The following is a 24,148-nucleotide window of genomic DNA, read 5'->3' as shown; positions in this document are numbered from 1 at the left end:
AAGTCAAATGAATTTTTTGTTTTCCCAATGCATATGAAAGTTATTTTGACACTGTAAGTTGTCTGTCAAGTGTATGCAACAGCATTATTCCTAAAAATGTCCATACTTTAATTTAAAAATACTTTATTACTATATGTAAGTGATGAATCACTAAATTCTATTCCTGAAACCAATATTACACTACATGTTAACTAACTAGGATTTAAATAAAAATTGGAGACAAACAAATACTCTAAAGGCTCTAAAAATTTAAATCTATAAGGATAATTAAAGCATTCTTTTCTAATAAAAAATAAAAATACTTTATTACTGAACAATGCTAGCCCTCATCTGAGCTTCCAGCAAGGTGTAATCTTTCTGCTGGTTACGGGGTCTTGCCTCAGTGTTAATGGCTGCTGACTGATCAGGGCGGTTACTGAAGGTTGGGTGGCTGTGGCAATATCTTAAGACAAAAGTGAAATTTGCCCTATCAATTACCTCTACCTCTCAGGAACGATTTCTCTGTAGCATGCGATGCTGTTTGATAGAATTTTACCTACAGTAGAACTTCTTGAGAGATTGGAGTTAGTCCTCTCAAACTGCCACTGTTTTATCAACTACCTTTTTGTAGTATTCTAAATCCTTTGTTGTCATTTCAACAGTCTTCACAGCATCTTTACCGGGAGTAGATTCCACCTCAAGAAACCACTTTCTTTACTCATCCATAAGAAGCAACTCCTCATCTGTTCAAGCTTGATCATGAGATTGCACAATTCAGTCACATCTTCAGATTCCACTTGTAATTCTAGTTCTCCTGCTATTTCTACTCCATCCGTAGGTACTTCCTCTATTGAAATCTCAAACCCTTCAAAGTCTTCCATGAAGATTGGAATCAACTTCTTCCAAACTCCTGTTAATGTTGATATTTTGATCTCTTTCCATGAATCATGCATGTTCTTAGTGGCATCTAGAATGTGAATCCTTTCCAGGAGGTTTTCAGTTTACTTTGCCCACATCCATCAGAAGACTCACTATCTCAGGCAGCCTTACGAAATTGTATTTCTTAAATAAGACTTGAAAGTCAGAATTACTCACTGATCCATGGCTTCAGAATGGATGTTGTGTTAGCAGGCATGAAAACATTAGTCTTGTACATCTCCATCAGAACTCTTGGGTGGCCAGATACATTGTCAGTGAGTGGTCATATTTTGAAAGGAATCTTTTTTTTCTTTGCAGTAGGTCTAAACAGTGGGCTTAAATATTCAGTGGGCTTTAATGTTGTGAACAGATGTGCTGTCCAGGCTTTTTTGTTTCATTTACAGAACACAGGCAGAGTAGATTTAGCATAATTCTTAAGGGCCCTAGGATTTTTGGAATGGTAAATGAGCACTGGCTTCAACTTAAAGCCACCAGCTGCGTTAGCTCCTAACAAGAGAGTCAGCCTGTCCTTTGAAGCTTTGAAGCCAGGCATTGACTTCTCTCCAGCTATGAAAGCCTCAGATGGCATCTTCTTCCAATAGAAGGCTATTTTGTTTACATTGACAATCTGTTGTTTAATGCAGCCACCTTCCTTAATTATCTTAGCTAGATCTTTTGGATAACTTGCTATCACTTCTGTATCAGCACTTGCTGCTTCACCTTACACTTTTATATTATGGAGATGGCTTCTTTCCATAACCTCACGTACCAACCTCTGCTAGATTCATACTTTTTTTCTGCAGCTTCCTCACCTCTCTCTGCCTTCACAGAATTGAATAGAGTTAGGGCCTTGCTCTGGATTAGGCTTTGGCTTAAAGGAATGCTGTGGCTGGTTTGATAATTCTATCCAGACCACTCAAACTTTCTCCATATCAGCAATAAGGCTGTTTCATGTGTTTATCATTTGTGTGTTCACTGGAGAAGCACTTTCAGTTTCCTTCAAGGACTTTTCCTTTGCCTTCACAACTTAGCTTATTGGAGCAAGAGGTTAGCATTTGGCCTGTCTTGTCTGTTGACATGCCTTCCTCATTAAGCTTTATCATTTCTAAAGCTTAGAGACAGGTGACTCTAACTTTCACTTGACTACTTAGATGCCATTGTAGGATTGTTAGTTGGACTAACTGCAATATTTTTGTGTCTTAGGGAAGGGGAGGCCTGAGGAGAGGGAGAGGGAAAGATGGAGGAACGCCAGTTTGGCAGAGCTGTCAGAACACACGGAACATTTATTAAGTTCCCTGTCTTATATGGATGGGCATAGTTCATGGTTCCCCAAAAGCAATTATAATAGTAATATCAAAGACCACTGATCACAGATGACTGTAACAAATATAATAATGAAAAATGAAAATAATGAATAATGAAAATAATGAAAAAGTTTGATGTATTGTGATAACTACCTAAGTTTCACAGAGATAGAAAATGAGCAAATGCTATTAGGAAAATGGCACTGATAGACGTGCTCAGAACAGGGTTACCACAAGCCTTCAATTTGTAAAAAGCACAATATCTGAAAAGATCAATAAAATAAAGTGTAATAAAATGAAGTATGTCTATATAAGAAGAATTATAGGTTTGATAGGATGGAGGTTTTGGATATAAGTTTAATTTGGGGGCAGCTCTGTTTAATTTTCCTATTGTGCATCTAGGTAGATATTCCTAGTGAACATTTGAAAATATTAGTCTTGAGTCAAATAAAAACACTGTATATAGAGATAAAGATTTAGAAATCATCACTGTAGAGGAAATAGTTAAAACCTTGGTGGTGGAAAAATCTCCTAGGGCGAAACTATATAGCGAGAAGATTAAGTACAGATTTCTGGGAGTTGCTTTAATGTTAGGACCATGGTTCTTTATTAGGTTGCTCATCTCCATCACCTTGAGGCTTAATATTATATACAATTGCCTTCCTAAGTCACAGATATTTTGACTCAGTAGGCAGATGTGTTTGAGATATATGCCACAGTGATTCTAATTCACAGTTCTGGTTAAGATAAGCATCATTAACTCAATGTATTGGCAGAAAATGGTAAGCCTGTCAAGAAATCAAGAAAGCAAGGAAGAGAACCAGGAGATATTGTGCAGATGTAGAGAAAAGAAATTTCACTGCAAGGACTGGATGAACAGCATGATGCAGAGGTTAAGTCATGTGAGAACTAAAAGAATATATTAGATTTGGCCATTGGGAAGTCATTCATTGATAGCTTTGCTTTCTTCTTTAAATATCAGCTAGTTCTTTCTTCTCCCATATTCTTCAGGATATCATAAAAGAACTTTCCAATTCTTTGCCAAACTTCAGGCATATATCTAAAATTTTACTCTTACCCATGGTGATATTTATGTCTATATGCATATACATCTCTTTCTATATTTATATATGTGTGTATATATGCATATACACATTAAAATATTCAGACATTTAAATTTTAATATAAAATTAAAATTTTAAAATATATTTTAAATATGACAATATGGGCATATTAAAGTTAATAAAATAAAATGGTGCCAGTATCATATATATGTCCATGCCTATATATATATATAATATATATATATATCACCACTTTTCTAAAATTTTATTTGAATATTCCACTTTAGAATTGTGCTGATAATTAACATCAAATTAAGCCACCTATATATTGTAGAATCTATATTCTTCTGCTTTTAAATACATTTTGGAACATCTTTGGTACAGTCACAGTTTCTTAAGAATAACTGATTGTGATTTGCATTTCATCCATAGGTCTACTCAGTAACTTGAGATATATTTTGGCTAGAGACCTTGAAGTCATTGAAAGTGCTAGATGCTCCATGTAAATTTTAAATTAGAGGTTACAAACTAGTGGCTTCTGAGTTGCATACAGTCCAGGTCTGTTATATTTGGATCCTACAATTTTCTAAAAATTAAGTTAATTGAAAAGTAAATAAAAATGGTAATTAAATCTTTTGAAAATCCAGATTTTCCAGCTTATATTAAATGCTAGGTGATCTAGAAATAGTGGGCCCACACTCTTAATGGCAATAATTGAAGTTTACATTCTTAGTTTTTACATCTAACTCACTGGTGTTACCTACCTAGCCCTTCTAGATTAAAATATTGGAGACCCTCGTTCTAGGTGATAAACTCCTCAAGAGCGTAGCCCATGACTTATGCAGTATACTGAGTATAATGCTTGACAAATGGTAGGTATCAAATTTTTTTTTTTTTTTTTTTTTACATACTGAGCTTGAGCTTAAACTAAGTCTGATTTGTTTTGTCCTAATCTATCTGATCACCCACCAAAATTATTCTCATTGAAAGAAAAATCAAGGAAAAGAAAATGAGTTCCATTGTGATTTCTCTTTGATCTTTATTAACATTACCCTATTAGTCCCAGTAATAGGTGGTCTTATGCTTCTGTTTTTCTTTCTCTTACTTTCAATATTATTTTCCAAACTGTATCTCTTAAAATGCTAGTCTGGAAAATGTTCATGGGTTTTCTGTCAAATAAATTTGGGAAAAGTTATATTTAAAACAGTTAAACTGTTTTTTTGTGGCATTTACAGTCTTAAGTAGTCTTATAGTCTCAGTCTTAAATAGACTTTTATTTAGTGTGAACTTCAAAGAAGGAACATATAATCTATAGTATTTTGCAAACTTATTTACTTATTCATTCAACAAATATTACTACATCATGCGCCAGGCACTATATTTGGCATTGGGGACAGAGCAATAAACAAGATAGACAGAGATCTCCTGGCTTTGTAGATCTAATAATATAGTTGTAATATAGTTGGCCATGAAATCTCCTCATCCACAGACCATACTTTGGAATATGCTACTCTGGAATATTACTTAACAAAGAATAATTGATTTTCCTTAACGATTTTTTTTTTTTTTTAGTTTCAGCTTATTTTTTCCTTAGACCTTCTTAACAATAATTTGTACAAGTGTTTTCCCACAGCCTTATTTTCCTTCTTAATTATATGTTCTTTTTTATTAAGTTTTTCATTTTAATTCTAGTATAGTTAACATGCATAATTATATGTTCTTTATATCAGTTATACAAGTCCTAAAAATATCTGAGCTCATCCGTTTTAGCTATACTGGCATCTTTGTTAGTTTAAAACATCTGATATAAATGGCCTAAAAGAAGAGCCTGTGTAACTGTTACTTAGCTGGAACATTTAAATTTAGTATCTTTTAGCAGAGATATTTTTTAAAGGTTTTTCACAATTAACTAGAGAAAGGTTAACTCTGCAAACCATATGTCAGAAAGTTGTTGCATAGCCGTAATGAAATTACTGAGTCAGCATGCCTTGAGATTGTTAAGAATAATAATAATAATAATAATAATAATAATAATAATAATAATATATCTGGGAGTTCTATTCTTCTTAAGCTAAGAAAAATGTAAGAAGAAGGGCAAAATATGTCTTTCCATTTAAATTTAGAAGCTTGCAATATAAGCTTACTGTCTAGTTGAACAGATAGTCTTGCCATTTGCGTTCCTTAAATATTACATTTCTGTCTCTACCCTGGGGGAAAGACCTGTGTTATTGATATTGCTGCTTAAATAGTTCATGAGTTTTAAATTTCTGCTATGAATTCCACTCTAAGTATAAAATACTTTATGTATTAAACACTTAGAGCTATGGTTACATTAAAATCTCAGTGAAAGCTGTCTTCTTCCACAAATGAAGCCCATCTATTTCCTGTCCCAGTCTGTTGCTTATTTCATTAACGTCTCTTCAACCAAAATTCTAGTAGACTAAAACATCTTAATAGAGCAGTGGACTATGTTTTGAGAGCTCTCTATCGATATTAATGAGTTATATGTTAGGTTTGTCTGGAAATTTGGATTCTTCATACTTACAATGAAAATACTTTATTTCTCATATTGAATGTAGTAAAAAAGTCTTATTTGCTAAAGTTATTCTAAAATTTAGATTATTCTGTATTTAAAGGAAAAATATTCAGCTTTTTAATGGCACTTTTTTATGAATCAGACCTGAGTCACTTAACCTGATTAGTGTTTTAGTAGAGCTAAAATTATTCAATATTGAGGCATAATTGACGTATAGTTCTGTATAAGCTTAAAATGTACAGCATAGTGATTTCACTTACATATATTGCAAAATGATACGCATTCATTATATTAATTCAATATTCATTATTAATTATACACACTACAAATCTAAAACATGTCTCAAAATGTAATTGACAAAATAATTTGCATATTTCCAATTATGTGTTTTATCAAAGTGCTTTATCTTTTTTTTAAAAAAAGCTCTGATTGGTTAATGAGAACTGAGTCACCTGATGAGACCAGAAATGAACTGGTTATAACTCAGCCCTCAAAACATTAAATTTACTATTTTCTATTTTATAATAACAATTGTAATATTAAAGTCTAACAGATTCATTTTTGAGCAGGTGTATTTTTAAGATAACATGAAAATTATTTGTTGATTGGTTTATTAGATTAAATCAACTTGCTTGATTCATGTTTAATCTTTCAGTTCTTTCATCACTCTTTCCAAACTTTTACACATAGATGTCTTTGCTTGTCAAATTAAGTTTTGTAGACTAGAGAGAATTCCCTCTGGAATTAAAGGAAAACGCCTTCCCTTAATTAGCCCATAGTGGATTTTTTTCCCTCCTATTTTACTTTATTTACCTACAACTAAATAACTGTTCTGTTTTGAACATTACAAAGCTCTGAACCCTTGCTCCCTTTTTTTTTTTTTTTTGGCAAGTATTTTAAATACATGCCTTTTAAGCAAAGATCCTGGGATGAATTCTAGCACTCACTCCTGTATCCCCATTAGGGAGTGTCTGTCCTTCCAGTGTTGTTAATGATTGGGAGGGGCTGCTCATACACTAAGATCTTTATTAATGCAGCTTATGATCTTTTGAGCATATCTATGCTTCTGCTACCAACCCCCCCAAAATTAAAAATAAAATAAAACATTAGAGCAACCATTATTGCTATAAGAAAAAATAATGGCATGATTCCCACTCTGTGTTGTACATAAGATAAAACTGTAATTGATTTGCTGAGAGATTCTTTGGTCATTTATTACCTCAGTAGTGCATGATCAAGATACTAGAATAACTCTTAATAAAGTTATAAGTAAACTACGACTTGCACATATGAAGTTCAATTACTCAAATATTAAGACACTAAAATTCATAAGACCTTATTTGCTATGCCATCATCTCATCATTTTACTTTTCTTGTGTATAAAGTGTAGGAGGTTTTAAAAACTTGAAGACTAAATTATTTTATAACCAATCTGGGATGATGGAGAAGTATTTTTGTTTCCCTTTTCCACATGAAAAATTAGATCTGATAGTCACTTATTATGTAAGAGTCCTGTATTTATTTTATAATTCATATATAAGAAAAATATCTTTTTTCAATAGCAGGTGGAAAATGTCAGACATGTCTTGGTATCAAAGGATCACAAAGCATCTGATTTAACAGCATAGTTTAAAGAGAGCAGTGTGGTAATCGGCCACCTTACCTTGGTCCCCAGGATTTATTAGCCTTTGTAATGCTATGGTCAAGTCTGCCTCTCAGGGAGAGGGTCAGCTTAGAGCCCAAATGATGAGCCCCCTTTTGGCAATAGTATTTGCAAGGAAAGAATAAAGTCACTGGGACAATATTTCCTACAGATGTTAACTAAGATAAAACTGTTGAAGCTTAGCCTGTTCTGATAGGAACCAGAATGCACCCTATGAAAAGCATTCTTTCTATTTTCCAAGCAAATTAGCTACACACTTAAAAGACCCCACATGTGTGTTCCAAGCTCTTATACCTCTGTAAGAGGTATCTACTCATACCAGTCCCTGACTTGCATGCTCTTCTTCAATTTCCATATATATCTAATGAGGTCTGACCCATTTGTTACAGCTCAAGTTAGATATTGTCTTGCTCTGGTTTACTATTTCTCTTGCCTTTGGCCTAAGCAAAAAAACTTATTTGCATTCTTTTACATAGCTCATTGGAAAATTTATTGTGGTCTGGAACCGAATTCCTAACTTGTAATAAAGTGTGCCTTTATCCTGAATAAAGTGTCCCTTTATCTTGCCTTGTGTTAATGCATATATTTTACTAGGAGCCATTTAATAGAGAGAGAGCTGATCTAGGGCAAGTTTGGTGTTTGAGATGTGTTCCCATAGGCATGTATCTTGGCATCTCTAAATTGTTATCACCATGTCCATTTTGGGATGATTTACCTAGCTAGAATCCATCATGGCTTGCATAACTATCCTCCTGAGCAGTCAAAATTTATATAAATGTAAACATAAAGACAGGTGTTTTGTAGTGTATAAAGATCTGTAATATAAAACTATATATATATATATATATATATATATATATATATATATATATATTCTCCTTATTTACCATGCAGTCGTCTTCACCATAAGATCTACATGATCTACTTTGTTTCCTATATAAAGAATCCAGTTTCTAGCTGTGTTGAACCCCTTTCAGTTCTTTCAGCATTCCTTTTTATGCTCTAACTCACCTCCGTATCTTTGTATATATTTTTTGTCTAAAATAGCCTCTACCAGCTTCTTAACTTGACTACTTGTCTTTGAGTTCTGCATACACAGTCTGAAAAGATAACTTTTCTATGTCCCATCTCCCAACTCCTTGCCAATAACCCCCCCAAACATATGCATATTATGAACACATATGCATATACAAACATAAACCTTCCTCTGTGCCTTAGTAGCCTCTTGTGTGTACATCTGTCAGAAAACTTAACACATTCTACTGTGTTGTCTCATCTCCACTCCCTACTTTAAGGTGAATTGCTTTTAGGGATCTTCCATCATTCTCAGTGTTTTTCAAAATGCTTAATATATAAAAGCACTTAATTCAATGTTTGTTTAATGAATGAATATTATTAAGACAGTAGAGATCAGTGTGGACTGGAGTGGGATAATTAAGCTGCCTAGGAAAACTGGGTGTTAAGCTGGATTTTGAAAGATGGATCAGCATATCAGGAAGAGAGGAGCATGGACAAAGGCAGAGGTAGGATGGAAAGACAGAAAGAAAGACAGGAGAATGGCATCAGTGGAATGGCAGACAGGGAGTGGTAGGAGACTGAACAGATCCAAGTGCATTCTAAGAAGCCTGATAGCTGGGCTGAAGAAGATAGGCTTGGATCAGTAGGCAAGAGGGTTTCATAATTTGCAGATTTCAGTTATTTGGCAGTGAAATAAACAGACTGGAGGAAAACCTAGAATTATGAGTGGCAATAATTAGACTATAAAAAGGGGGGATAAAAGGGAGTTATAAGAGGAAAAAAATGTAAGTAAAATTCATTAGTCTTCTTATTTGGAAAATAGTATTAAGTATATTAATACTCAAAGTATAAAGACTTTGTATTTGCAGTGAACCCATTTTCCCTGAAGCTAATTGACTATTTTCAATTTTTGCTTCCTGAGGCCTCTACAAATTCTTCCCTAGCTGCCCACACATTCGTGTAATGATGTGTTCATGAAGCCACTGTATCTCCACATTATATTTTAGAATTTCTTCCAGATATGAATCTTTGATGAGATTATAAAATAATAAGCTAACCCATATCTTCTTTAATATGGTATCCAGCTAACTGAAAAGAAATTACTGCAAGTATGAGGTAAATCTGAAAATATATTTAAAACTGTTAAAAGAGGGGCGCCTGGGTGGCTCAGTTGTTAAGCGTCTGCCTTCAGCTCAGGTCATGATCCCATGGTCCTGGGATTGAGCCCCAAATCAGCCTCTCTGCTCTGTGGGAAGCCTGCTTCTCCCTCTCCCACTCCCCCTCCCACTTCCCCTGCTTGTGTTCCCTCTCTCACTGTGTCTCTCTCTGTCAAAAAATAAATAAATAAAATATTAAAAAAAAAAACTTAAAAGATAACATTTAAAAAAGTAAATGGTATTTATCTAAAAGTTTGCTTATAAACTAAATTGGTTTTATAGGGCTTTCATAGCTATTTATACTTTTATAGAGCAAATCCTATTTGAGAATTAAATGAGTTCTTCCTAATCTGAAGATAAATATTTGAAAATTATTTATAAAACATCTAAATATTTTTTAATATATATACTTATATATGCACATACGTACATATACATGTTACTTCAGTGAAACATTATGGCTGAATGAAAGTAAAATTAACTCATGGACAGGAAAATACTTAGTTTTTCAGCCTTGTCTCCTCAGCCATCCGTTCCCTTGAGAAAGCAAATTTTGTTCAGACACAAAAGAAAAATGTACTATTAAAATGCAATTCAGAAGTGATAAAAACTGTAAGTTCAGCAGCCGGTTCACCGCACCCCCTTTGTATACTCAGGGACATTGGGGCCACATTAATTTGTGTGTGTGTGATGTCCATCCCATGTGCAAATTAGCACTGGAAGGACCATAATCTGTCTTATATGAGAGCTCTTTTCCCAGGAGCGTGTGTAATACATGCTTGTGTAATTTTGTGTAATTCAAAGCTCTGTGTTATGTTTGTTTTTATATTTTAAATAGTATTAGAGATGTTTTCTTAGGAAAAATATTAAAAAGAAGTTTATTAATAAACATTAGAAAGGAAAAAAACTAAAAAGTAATTGTAGAGAAGCATTAAAACTAATGAAATAATGCTGCTTTCCTTTATTATTTTTTAAACAAATTTATGAATATCATGACAAAGAATCAAATTTTCAGTTCAACTGAGATAATTAAAAAAAAAAACCTTCCTTGTCTTAATTAAATGAGATAATATATGTGAAAATATTGACATACGGTTATGGGGTCAATAAATCTGTTGAACCTCAACTTTATTTTTTCAAAGCCTGAATTTCAGAATATTCTTCTCAGCAGAGTATTTTATTTCACTAGATATATATTTTTTATTGCCCAGATCTCTTATTCTAGTTTCTTTTATTTAAAACAGCATCTAACTCCAACTTCATTAGCACCATATCCTCTTTGATTATATTAATTAAAATTTTTGAGGTTTACTCCTATTTCCTTCATTAAATCTCTTTCCTCCAGATTATCTTTTGCGTTTGGATCTGTGTCTTTCTTTCATGTTGGTAGTTTCCCCAATTGGTGATCGATCCATTCTTAGATTCATATTAAAGGGGACTCTAAAAATCAGACTAGAAATATATTTGTACGTGAGAGTGGCTTTTTGATCAACTTTTAATTAAGAATTCTTCAAATGTCAATAGTGAAGTTGTTTCTCTGGGCACTCCCAGTATCTTTTTGAGAAGATGCATTCATGTGAATGAAATATTTAAGTCCAGTTGCCAGTTCACATAGATATGAGCGAGGGAAGAGTTCAATGAGTAGATACCTAACTAATGAATCATTGAACACTACATCAAAAACTAATGATGTACTATACAGTGGCTAACTGAACATAATAAAAAAAATAAAATAAAATCATATATCCCATTTGGTGCCTCCCATTGGCCTGTGCCTGCTTCTCCTGAGACCAGAGCTCTCTGGTGTAAAGTTTCTGAGAAGAGGCTCTTCTCATGGATGCATGGCCTAGGAGAGGAATGTGAATATTTCTTTACTTCTTGCACAGACTTTTAATCTGTTTCCAGTTCTATCCCTCACTCTCACTTTCTGCAATAACTGTAGCTTTTGTTACTGAGCTTCACTGGAGTTCTGCAAAATGGCCCTTCCCCTTTGGCCTCTCCCTCTTCTGGAACTGAGATTTCAGTTTTTTGAATCTCTTATCTGCTTTTCACCTGGCAAAAATTTGTTAGTATTTTCACCTGCTGTTTCTCCTCTCTTTTCCACTTTCTTCTTATAGGTTTATAACTTTTTTTTTTTTTTAATTTCTTTACTCTTATTTCAGAGGGTTCTGGTGAGGAATTTAAGCATCTCACCACATTACACTGAAAGTATTATCACAATCTTAGCTGGTCCGTGAACGATTATATGGGTCTTAAAATTTTTATCTTTTATGTTGATCATGATAACACATTAAGATAATAATGCTAATGCTAATGATAATGATGGCTATGGCAACAAGCTACTTCTACATTTACTTCTACTTTTAGCACCCCCATTATTTATTGGGCATTTGCTCTTTCAGCCTCCATGTTAAGCTTTACATATACTAAATTATTCATTCCTTACAACAACCCCATGTGGAAGTGAAATCTCATAGAGGTCAAGTAACTTCTGTAAGGGAAGAGAGGTAGCAAGGGCAAAGCTAAGATGTGACTACTAGTCTGTTTGACTCAAAAACCCCATTATTCATAACCCCTACCAAAAATGCTTTCATTATTTCGGTGAGTTAAAGAATGAAGCTGAACCACTATCTTATTGTATACACAAAAATTAACTCAAAATGGATTAAAGACTTTAATGTAAGACCTGAAACCATAAAATTCTTAGAAGAAAATCATAGGCAGTAAGCTCCTTGATGTCAGTCTTAGTGATGAGTTTTTTGGATTTGACACCAAAAGCAAAGGCAACAAAAGCAAAAATAAACAAGTGGGACCACATCAAAATAAAAAGCTGCACAGCAAGGGAAACCATCAACAAAGTGAAAAGTCTACTGGATGGGAGACAATATTTGCAAATCATATATTTGTTAAGGGGTTAATATTTAAGTATATAAAGAACCCATACAATTCAATAGCAAAAAGAAAAACAGTTTAATTTTAAAATGGATAGAGGACTTAGACATTTTTACAAAAAAGACATACAGATGGCCAACAGGTGTATGAGTAGATGCTCAACATCACTCATTATCAGGAAAATGCAAATCAAACCACAGTGAGGTATCACCCTACTACACCAGTCTGAACGGCTAGTATCAGAAAGAAATAACAAGTGTTGACAAGGATATGGACTAAAGGAGACCCTTGTGCACTGTTGGTAGGAATGTAAATTGGTGCCACCACTATGGAAAATAGTATGGAGGTTCCTCAGATAATTAAAACTAGAACTACCATATGATCTAGCAGTTCCTCCTATAGATATTTATTTGAAGAAAGCAAAAGCACTAACTCAGAAAGACATATGCACCCCCATGTTCATTGCAACATTATTTACAACAGCCGAGATATGGGTTGAAGTAAACTACATGTCCATCAGTGGATGATTAAGAAAAAGTGTTGTATACAATGGAATATAATTCAGCCATAAACAAAAATCTTGCCATTTGCAACAACATGGATGGATCTCGAAGGCATTATGCCAAGTGAAATAAGTTAGACAGAGAAAGACAAATACCATAAGATCTGACTTATATGTGGAATCAAGAAAAAATGCTGATAGATACAGAGAACAGATTGGTGGTTGCCAGAGACGTGGGGTGGTGGGTAGGTGAAATGGGGAAGGGAGTCAAAAGGTACAAAATTCAAGTTATAAAATCAGTAAATAATTCGGACATAATGTACAGATGGAGATGTAATGTATAATGGAGACTATAATTTATAATACTGTATTGCATATTTTAAAGTTGCTAAGAGAGTAAATCTTTAAAACTTCTCATCACAAGAAAAAAGATAACTATGTATAGTGATGGATGTTAACTAGACTTGTGATGATCATTTCACAATATATACAAATATCAAATTATGTTGTATACCTGAAACTAATATAATCTTGTATGTCCATTATACCGCAATAAAAAAAGAAAACAACTTTGAAGAAAACTCATTTCAATGAGAATTTCCTATACTGGGCCTCCTTTTCATTTTTGGATGCCATTTTTAAATTAACATTTTTATTTACACAGTAAATTTTGAATTATTTGGCATCATTAATTGATAAATTTATTCTTTAAAATTTTATATATTTCCAAACTATTTGAGACTTATAAAAATTCTGTTAAAAAAAGTCTTAGCATTTCCTTTTGCTGAATAAGAAATGAAATTCATAAAAGTTAGTAACAGAGATAGTGGCAGAGGTTAGAGTTGAATCCAGGTATTCTGATTCCAAGCCATGTTTTATTTTCACTACGCTTTACTACTTCTCTAAATTCTAATGCCTTTAATCAAATGTCTACAGAAATAAAATTAACATCACTTAAATGTTCTTTCAGGTTTTTGCCATTTTCTTCCTACCATAAAAATAGAAAGTACATCCCATTAATGCATTCATCAAGCAAGTATGGTCCCAATTCTTATGGAAGTCAACATTTTAGAGATGAAAATCCTAAGAAGTGGATCTGTGACAAGGTAGGTTAATGCAATATTAAAAAATAATGTTCCTTTGGAAAGGCTAAACATATACACTGATTACAACAAATATAAATATTCTCATTACAGTTAACACCTTCGTGGTTATAAAATTATTTATAGCTATTTCATGTAAAGATGGCCCTGCTGACTTCTCTAGGCAGTAAGAGATTTATGTTTTTGTTTTTTAGTGTTATATGTTTTTATGTGTAATGACTCAGCTACCCAATGACCTATGGCATGCATCATGGCTTTGCCAAAGCCAACCAGGGCCAAAACTTGAATCTGTGGTCACAGAATAGTCAAGCTCTCAAGACATGGAGATCAGCACTTGATTGCTTTCTCTCAATCTCTGTGTTTGTGGATAGATAGACAGTAAATAAGTAAGTAGGTAGGTAGATATATAGATAGGAATAGATAGAGATATATGTGATGTGTATATATATATATATGAATGATATAGAAAAGAAGAAAGCAAATATTTATTGATTCCAGAGTTACATTTATTAGCATTTAGAGAAAATTTTCTGAATAGGGAAAACACCAAAGTGTCTTACACCAATGTGATGTAAAAGGAAAGTTCTTACTACATGTTAAGCCTGTTATCTAACAGAAACTATAACTTATTTATAGAAATAATTATGCAGATAAAATGATGTTGTAAGTGACATTCTGGAAAGGGGTTAAAGCCACTGAGTTCCATAGGGTATACCAGATGTATTGGTTCTATTAATAGTCTGTCAGTGAGGATTTACTCATTTACACACAGCCTCCTTCCAAAAGGATTTAAGACACGTTACTAAAAGGTAAATACAGTAAAGGTTATATTTTAGAAATAAAAATAAGGGGAAGTGATCTTAGATGAGAACAGTGTCTGTACTCACAAAATAAAGGAAACCATTACAGCAATGGTTAAGTGGTAGGAATTTCAGCTTGTGGATGGCAAAGATGAGGAAAACAAAAGTTGCAGACATATCCTCATTACTCAAGAGGAAGACACATGTTAGACCCTTAAGAAAAATGATATCTTTATTTTACTAAACTCTAAGAAAAAGTCTTTTTTTAGGACATTGTAAATAGGGGATTACCAAAGGTTAGTCACTGGGGAGTAATACAGATACTTTAGAAAGTACCTTTTTCTTTTCCACCTGCTAAGTCCTCTTTCTTAAAAAAATGATCTAAAATACTAAATAATAATTCCACATCATAAGGAATAGGTACAGTGGGTAGTTCAATTTGGCTCACTGATTGACAAACCTAAATACTGGTGACGATGTTATTCTTGGCATTTGTTTTTACCTGATATGCAACCATTCAGAATATAAGCTAAATATAATTTTTAAACTATTTAATTTCATATTTTGAATGTGCATAATGTGATCTACATCTCATTTGCTATTTGACATAAACATTTTTTGCTTTTATGCCCCCTTACCATTTTATTTAATTCAAGGAAGTGTTCGTTTCTTTAAATATAAATAATTTACCTCAGGACACTAAGCTATTTCCGAGTAAATAAGATCCTTGTGCAAATGTTTCTTTCCTAGAATAACACAGTACTTTTTGGTTTTATTTTATTTTTATTTTTTTATTTATTTATTTTAAAAGATTTTATTTATTTATTTGAGAGAGAGAATGGGATAGAGCATGAGAGGGGGGAGGGTCAGAGGGAGAAGCAGATCCCTGCTGAGCAGGGAGCCTGATGCGGGACTCGATCCCGGAACTCCAGGGTCATGACCTGAGCTGAAGGCAGTCACTTAACCAACTGAGCCACCCAGGCGCCCTACTTTTTGGTTTTATATGACAGATTCACCTCATACATTCTAGCATATTTTAGAATATGCATCTATCTTACAGAAGTAAGCAACTTCATGGAAATATAGAGACTTTTGGATACTCACTAAAGAGAAATAAAGTTTATTTTGTTCTTTTGAAGAATCGTGTGCCCCTCCATACTTTTAGAAAGTATACATACCTAACAAGTTAATGACAAATAGTTGTTCTTGTAGACCCCAAAAATTAAGAGAGAAAAGTATAGGGATTTTTTTAAGTCTTTTTTTTTTTTTTTTAAGATTTTATTTATTTATTTAACAGAGAGAGAGAGCACAAGCAGGGGGGAGCGGCAGGCAGAGAGAGAAGCAAGCCCGATGTGAGACTCCATCCCAGGACTCTGGGATTATGAGCTGAGCCGAAGGCAGATGCTTAACTGACTGAGCCACCCAGGTGTCCCTGGATTCTTTAAGTCTTAATAAATCATGAATCCACTTAACCCTACATAAAAACATGTAGAAAAATACTAAATGCAAATTGAAGTTCCTTTTTTCCCACCTTCCCTCCCTTCTTTCTTATTTCTTCCTACTTCCTGATCTCTTCAAATAAACGTATTAAATAAACGAATTATCCTTCTGTGTGGCTAATGTAATCCGCACGATAGAGAGGTAGCCATTTTATTGTTTATATGTTAAATCTTACAACGATTAGACATAATTTGTATTTTGATTTGATGTTAAGTCATTTGGGTGAGAATTGGGTCCAATAAAAACTTAGTTTCTTGATTACTGAAGTTGAAGGCCACAATTTATTCGTTATTAGTGGAGTAAGGATAGTTTTAGGGAGGCTAGAGTTATTAAGATCAAAATATTGAAGAAGAAAGGCTGACCTGGTTTTATGCTTCTTCTGTGGGAAGATGGACTGTTTACAAACATTTAAATTATATATAACATTTAGTTGAAAGCAATAAATTGATTTCAGCCAAGAAACAGCTCCATTAAATATAGTTGGTTCCTATTCTCCACCTTTTCCATCATGTTTTAAGATTATCTACATGGAGAATTTCCTTTTCTTCTATCATCTATAAGCCTGGAGGTTATAATTTTCAAATCATTTGTTACACAGTGATAAAGGGTATCAGTTGAGAGAAAATCAAATGTTAGATACTCTTTCTCTGATCACATTCACATCAAATCAGTTAAATATCAAATATTATTTAAATATTTTTGTTTTATTTTTAATGCTATTGACTCGATAAACACTGTACAAAGACATCAGAAAGTCAACAAAGGGAGAGCCAATAGTACAGTTTTTTCTTCGTAGTATGAAAATCAGTAATGAAAAATAACATACAATTTTTCTTAAAAGCATGGAAATCTGTAATAAAAAATGTAATAAAACATATCACATTTCTTTTTTTATGTAATTAGTGATGATAACTTTTAATCAACTTAAGTTATATCTTTTTTAAAATTTTTTATTGAAATTCAATTTAGTTCACATATGCTATACTATTAGTTTCAGAGGTAGAGGTCAGTAATTCATCAGTTGCATATAACCCCCAGTGTTCATTGCATCAAGTGCCCTCCTTAATGTCCATCACCCAGTTACCCACCCCCCTACCCAATTCCCGTGCAGCAACCCTCAGTTTGTTTCCTAGAGTTAAGAGTCTCTTATGGTTTGTCTCCCTCTCTGTTTTCATCTTATTTTATTTTTCCTTCCCTTCCTTACTCACATTTCTTTAATCTGTTCATAAAATGCCCCAAGTTGTTAGATTGTAGGCCTGTGTCTTAAATGATAAAACTTTTTAAGTTCAGGTAAATAATTTGTGTTTATAAACTCTTTACTGTGCTGATATCAATATTTAAAATAGAAGTGAAATTCGATAAGGAGCATATACCAGTCATTCACTATTAATTTAATCTATTTGGGTAAATTTAAATGAGTTGGACAATACAAAAATTCAGTATAGTAAAAACATCCTTTTGGTTGTCAAAACATTCACATATGTTCATATTTACTGAAGCAGAAATAATAGTCTAAGGCCTTTATCTGAATTGGAATGAGTTCTCATGTGCATTTTAGACAACTGATTTTACTGGAACTATTTCGTGTTTTCCCACGTTTGCAGAATTCAGGAAGAGGCTTTTAAGATGGTTCATGTTGCTAGAGCCTTTCTTCATCTGCTTATTGTAGGTGAATTACAACATTAGGGCAGCCCTTTTTTGTTATTTTCACGTGCATTTTGGTCCTAAACAGGATTTCATAAGCCACAAAGCATAAAAATATCTAGTACTCCAAAGAATTAATTTAGAGAACCTAAGCATATTGCACAGAACATAAAGTTGACCTTTACCGTCTACGGCTTTTGGAATGGAGTGGGATGTGGAGCACATCATAGATTTAATGTGGCACATCGCTGTCTGCAGAAGCTTGGGTGGGACTGGGACTGCTTGCCCATGGCACCCGGTGATTGAATCTGCTGTCACCAGCATCCTGATAATAATGAACATTCAGCTTAACGACCGTGATTATGATTATCATAATTGATGTGCAAGTGCAGTGTGTGGGGATCATTACAGCTGAACTGTACAGCAGAGAAACATGCCTCAGTTATGGATAATTTTACTTTTATGCATTGATTGGGATAAAATATGCCTTTCTATTTAAACAGACCAGCTTCATATGATTTTAAGAATCTTTCTGTACATGTTGATTGATGATTATGCACTTGCTGAAAAACAGCCCCTTACAGTTGTTTGTTTTGTGTTGTTTCGTTTCATTAGTAAATGTAAACAATTAAATAATTAGGTGTAATTGAGGGAAAATATTTTGCTTATGAGGATGGCCTTCAATAATCAAGTATTCAGTTTAAGTGTTTTGGGTTTTTTTTCTCTTTCTCTCTCACAGTACACCAGGGACTGAAATTCTTCAATTTTTTTTCTATGATTACCCTTGTATCAGTCTTCTTGAGGTCACTATGCTTCAGGGAAAATAATAAGTTTAAATAATTTTTCTTATAGATCTATAGATGCATTTGCATATGTGTGTATTTATATATATCTATTACGTACTTTAGAAAACTGGATGGAGCCAAATATTATTTATCAAAATAATATTAAACCTATAGAATAATGTTAAGATACATATATTTGCCCTACCTTTGCTTTTTAACCACCCCCTTGTTTCTGATAGATTTATTATATTGTGTAGTAATTTTCAGTTATACTTTTACAAAGGATTTCTGATTTGAATTTTAACTTGTGGATGAAAATAATATGTGCAGTGATGTATCCAAGATTTTCAGTAGATTAGATCTGACAATTAGTTTATGATTATTAACCTAAGGGCTTAATTTGCATTTGAGTCTAAAATATTACATTTGAGTGATGAACAAACATAATGGAACACATTTTCATAAAGCCTGGTAAGCCATTAAAAAGAAAAACTTATTTTGTAACTGCAGTGAAGTCTGAGATTGAGAGATCTCTCCACCAGATTATTAGTAACTGTAGGGCGCTAAAGAGACTATGGCAAACATTTCCTTCTGAGATCTGTAAGATTTCCATCACCCCTGGTAAGGTGCTCACCCTAGATGGACAGCTGTAGATGTAGGACAAAGTCTTTGACAGCCAGAGGTTTAACAGCTTGTCTATAAAATTCTCCTTTTGGAAGTTTTTGATCCCAATATGATTCTTGAACTTTATTGAGAGTTCCTCTTTAAGTTTGCCTCTAAAAATTCAACATATGCCAGTCTTCTCTGCATAATTACTAATCTAAGATAACAAGAATTAAATTCTTCATCTGACAAAAATCTTGGAATATGTTATCTGCACTTCTCTGCAATTAAGCTCTTAACCTTAATTTAAGAAAAAAAGAACAAAACGTTAAATGCCTCAATTTATTTTGTTGTAGTTGTTGTTGGAAACTGAGTTAACATATCAGCGAAAACTTTAGGCTTCTAGACCTTTTGCCGTCATTCCTAGGTATAGGATCATAACTTTAATTTATTTCTGTGACCCCCCTGGTGATGTCTTTATCTGACTTGGCAAAAGAGGAGGTTTCCCAGAATCAAGAGCCCCAAAATGAATAGAAATATAGCTAGTAAATATTCTTGATGTCTTAGAAAGAGGCTGACTTTGATCTTAGAAATCATGGAAGTGTTTGAAGGATTATATGAACATGAGAGTTAGCATTAACAGTACTTACTCAAGTGTCATTTGGCTATGCCTGCAGGTTTGGCATGAAGAAGTCAAGGGGATATTTATTTGTCCTTCTAGGTGGGCCCCTATCAAACCACACTAAATAATAATCTTTGAGCGTTTCCACTGCAATGAACATTCTTACACATACATCTGTGCCCTAATGAATTCCCAAAAGTGAAATTTTTTTTTAAGATTTATTTATTTATTTTGGAGAGAGAGAGCACGCACGTGCACAAGCACAAGAGAGAGGAGCAGAGGGAGAGAGAATCTCAAGCAGACTCCCCACTGAGCATGGAGCCCCACATGGGGCTCGATCCCAGGACCTTGAGATCATGCCCTGAGCCGAAATCAGGAGTCGGCCATTTAACCGAGTGACCCAGGCAATCTGGAAAGTGAAATTTCTGAGTCAGGGCTGTGATGGTTTCTTTTATGTGTCAGTTTGACTAGGCATTAGTACCATTATTTAATCAAACAGTAATCTAAGTGATGCTATGAAGGTATTTTGCAGATGTGGTTAATATCTACCATAAGTTGACTGTAAGCAAAGCAGATGACCCTCACTAGTGTAGGTGGGTCTGATCCAATCAGTTGAAAGGCTTAAGAGCAAAAATTGAGGTTTCTTGGAAAAGAAATCCTGCCACAAGCCTATAATATTAATTCCTGCCTGCATTTTTAGCCTGCCAGGTTACCCTGCAGATTTGGACTTGCCTGTCTCCATAACTGCATAGTCCAATTCCTTAAAAAACTCTTGTCGGTTTGTCTGTCTGTTTATCTGTCATCTTTCATCATTAGTTCTCTTTCCCTAGAGAACCATGACTGATATAGAGGGCTAGCACATTAATTTTTTTTTCTAATTTTTGGATTTTTCCAGCTTTATAGAGATATTAATTGATGTATAATATTGTTTTAGGTTAAGGTGTACAATATAATGATTTGATACACATATACCTTATTAAATGATTACCACAACAGGATTAGTTAATACATCTGTCAGTTCATAGAATTACCTTTCTATGTGTATGTGTGTGGTGAGAACATTTAAAATATACACTCTTAGCAATGTTGGTTTTTCAGAACTTTTTCATCTTATAACTGAAATTTTCTCCCTTTGACCAATATCTCTTCATCCCCCACCCCAATCCCTGGGTACTAATCTACTGTTTCTATGAGTTTGACTATTTTAGATTTCATATATAAATGAAATCATATAATATTTGTCTTTCTCTGACTTATTTCATCCCTGTTGTCTCAAATGGCAGAATTTCCTTTTTTATTGCTGAATAATATTCCTGTGCGTGGCGGGAGTGAGTGTGTTACATTATCACATTCTCTTTATCCATTCATCCATCAGTGGACACATAGGTTAGTTCCATGTCTTGAATATTGTGAGTTAACTGCAGTGAACACGAGGGTGTATATATCTTTGAGATAGTAATTTCCTTTCCTTTAACTATGTGTCCATAAGTGGGATTGCTGGGCCATACAGTAGTTCTATTTTTAATTTTTTGAGGAACTTCATACTGTTTTCCATAATGGCTGTCACAATTTGCATTCCCACAAACAATACGTAAGGATTCCCTTTTCTCTATGTCCTCACCAACACTTATCCCTTGTCTTTTTGATAATAGGCTAGCGTATTATTATAGCTTTTGTTATATATTGTCAAACTGCCCTAAAGAAATGTATAGTTCTAGAAGAGTGGCAGTAAATTTGTAGAGATGTGAATTAATTTTAGAATTGTTAAGAATACAAATAGTGTTAAAATTGAAAATTAATTAGATGTGCTAAAGTAAGAAAACAGGAAGTTTGCTAATTACTCCTAAGTTTCTGCAAGGGACAAACTGAATTTATAGTGATACTATTCACTGAGATTGGGAAAAGAAAAGAATCAGAATTTTGGGGGTAATTGCAGGGAAGAAATCTTGAGCTCAATCTTATACACGTTTGAGATTGAGATGACTTTGATTCGTCCAAGAAGAGATGTTAAATAAATAGTTAAATACCCATGTTTGTTGCTTGAAACAACTTGGACCAGAGTCACAAAATTGCGTGTATCTCATTCATAAATTAAATTTTGTATATTCAGTTCATAGATAATAATTGAAATCCTGACAGTGAATGAAATAGCCTAAAATAAAACATAGGATAATGAGAGGGGAACTAGAAGTTTTGAGGAATGCCAACATTTAATAACCATTTTGGAGTTGGACGAGCTGTAAAGGAGGTAGATAAATGTGAAGAAAACCAAAAGAATATGCTTATCAAAGAAGTCAAGGAAAGATAATGCAGTAAGAAAGGAGTGATGAGCCATGGCAAATGATACTGTGAAGTTAAAGAAGGTGAGGACTGGAAAAGCCCCCTAGATTTAGCAAAATCAAAGTCATTGGTTACTTAGCAAGAGCTGACTCAGTGACAATATGGGGAACTAAGCCAGAATGGAATAATTTGAAGAGGGAGTAAAAAACAGTGGGGGGTGGGGAGGATGGGGGGAAGGGAGAGATCCATCAAGTTAGATAGTAATTTGAATAAATTTGGCTGGAAAGGGAGAAGAGTGATTGGTAGGGCAAGGGCTATAGGGAGAAATATAGTGAAGTATCCTTTTTTTTTAAAGATGGAAGAAGTCTAGCCTGAATAAATTTTACTGTGCTGTGTGGATATTATTATTTAACCAATTTCCTATGATTTATATTAATTTATCTTTTAAATTCGTGTTTTTGAATTTTCATATTTAGAAACAATGCTAAGGGCCAGTGCTCCTGCAGCTCAACCTTTGCCTACAAATATGTTTAAAGCACTTGTTCTCTGCCAGAGGTGATTTTGCAGTTTGGGCAATGTATAAACACATTTTGGCTATCACAACTGGGTAGAAGTAGGTGGGGGTTGGTGCTACAGGCATTTAGCACCCACCTTGAGGCTTTGGATTGCTGAATTTCCTATAATGCACAAGCCAGCTCCCCACAACAAAGAATTATTTGCCTAAAATGTCAGTAGTGCCACTGTTGAGAAATCTTGGGTTAAAGAGTATGCATGTTTTTAAGACTTTTGATTCATCTTCCCAAATGTCTAAACAGAAAGGTGAACTAATTTACATGTCCAACTGGCAATTTATGTGAATTTCCATTTCTCTGCATCTCATCAACTCTATTATTTTATCATCATTAATTTTATTTTATTTTTTTGCTTGTGAACTTTTGTTCCTTGCAACTTTATGTATGGATATTCTTTGATCCCCGATTTAAGGTACATTTCTTCAGAAAAGGTTGTTGTTTGTTTCTGCCAAGAGCTTAATGGAAAGAATAAATTTTGATTTGACATCCAAACCTCTGCGAGTTCAAGTTCATTCTTAGGAACTCTCAGGAAAGACTTTTTTTTTTTCTCTCCACTCAACCCAGAGCCAAGAGTGAGACAGGGACATATGTCAAAGTCTCCCTAATAGGGTCTTTTTCTTTTTCTAGTTCACCTACTAGGAATGTTATTTTGTTAGGAGTGCTGGATTCATACAGAGATCTCCAGTATAACTCCCCCACTCTGCTGCAGCCCAGTTGTCAATTTCTTGACCATGTACCATGTTATGCCCAGACACTAGGACTATAAATAAATATATATCTTGGAACAGACACGACTGTTTAGCCCTCACTAGATTTGCTTTTTTTTTTTTTTTGTCGATTCTTTCTTCCGAAGAATCCCCTTATTTTTTTCCAGGTCATCTGTGCATTGAAAAGATCTTAAAATCTTGTATCCAGAAATTTTAAGTGAAAGAAGCCTCCTGAACGTCTAGTTTGTTGTAGTGCCAGAGATTAAAGTACTGACACTTTCTCTATCTCAGGTGTTGGAATAACTTCTGCTAGGTAACAAACTGTCTATTAATTTTGTGCAGTTACTTTAGAGGGGAATGGTTCTTGCCTAAGATACACTTGTGAAGTTTTTCTAAATATTAAATGATCACTTATGTTTCTCTTGCTACCTTTAATATACTATAAAATGATTTAAAATTTATTCTTGTATAAGGATGATTCGGTTTTACACTTTTTACAA

The 24,148-nt window shown here is 33.8% G+C and overlaps 1 protein-coding gene across 5 annotated transcripts in view; it reads left to right on the top strand.

The window, feature by feature from the left end:
• SPATA17 (spermatogenesis associated 17) overlaps window positions 1–24,148 on the top strand; it is a 202,460-nt gene that overhangs the window by 105,954 nt on the left and 72,358 nt on the right. For 3 of the 5 annotated variants that reach the window (XM_064593869.1, XM_064593868.1, XM_045876890.3), the window contains one exon: window positions 14,003–14,138. The exons of the other annotated variants lie outside the window; for them this stretch is intronic. In XM_064593869.1, coding sequence (XP_064449939.1) covers window positions 14,003–14,138 — 136 coding nt within the window. The remainder of the gene's footprint in view (window positions 1–14,002; window positions 14,139–24,148) is intronic. 5 annotated transcript variants of the gene reach the window in all.

This window comes from Mirounga angustirostris, unplaced genomic scaffold (assembly GCF_029215605.1).
Source record: "Mirounga angustirostris isolate CCGP_5_RB_7025 unplaced genomic scaffold, mMirAng1.0.hap1 SCAF_6, whole genome shotgun sequence".
NCBI lineage: Eukaryota > Metazoa > Chordata > Mammalia > Carnivora > Phocidae > Mirounga > Mirounga angustirostris.
This window is presented reverse-complemented; position numbering and strand designations above follow the sequence as displayed.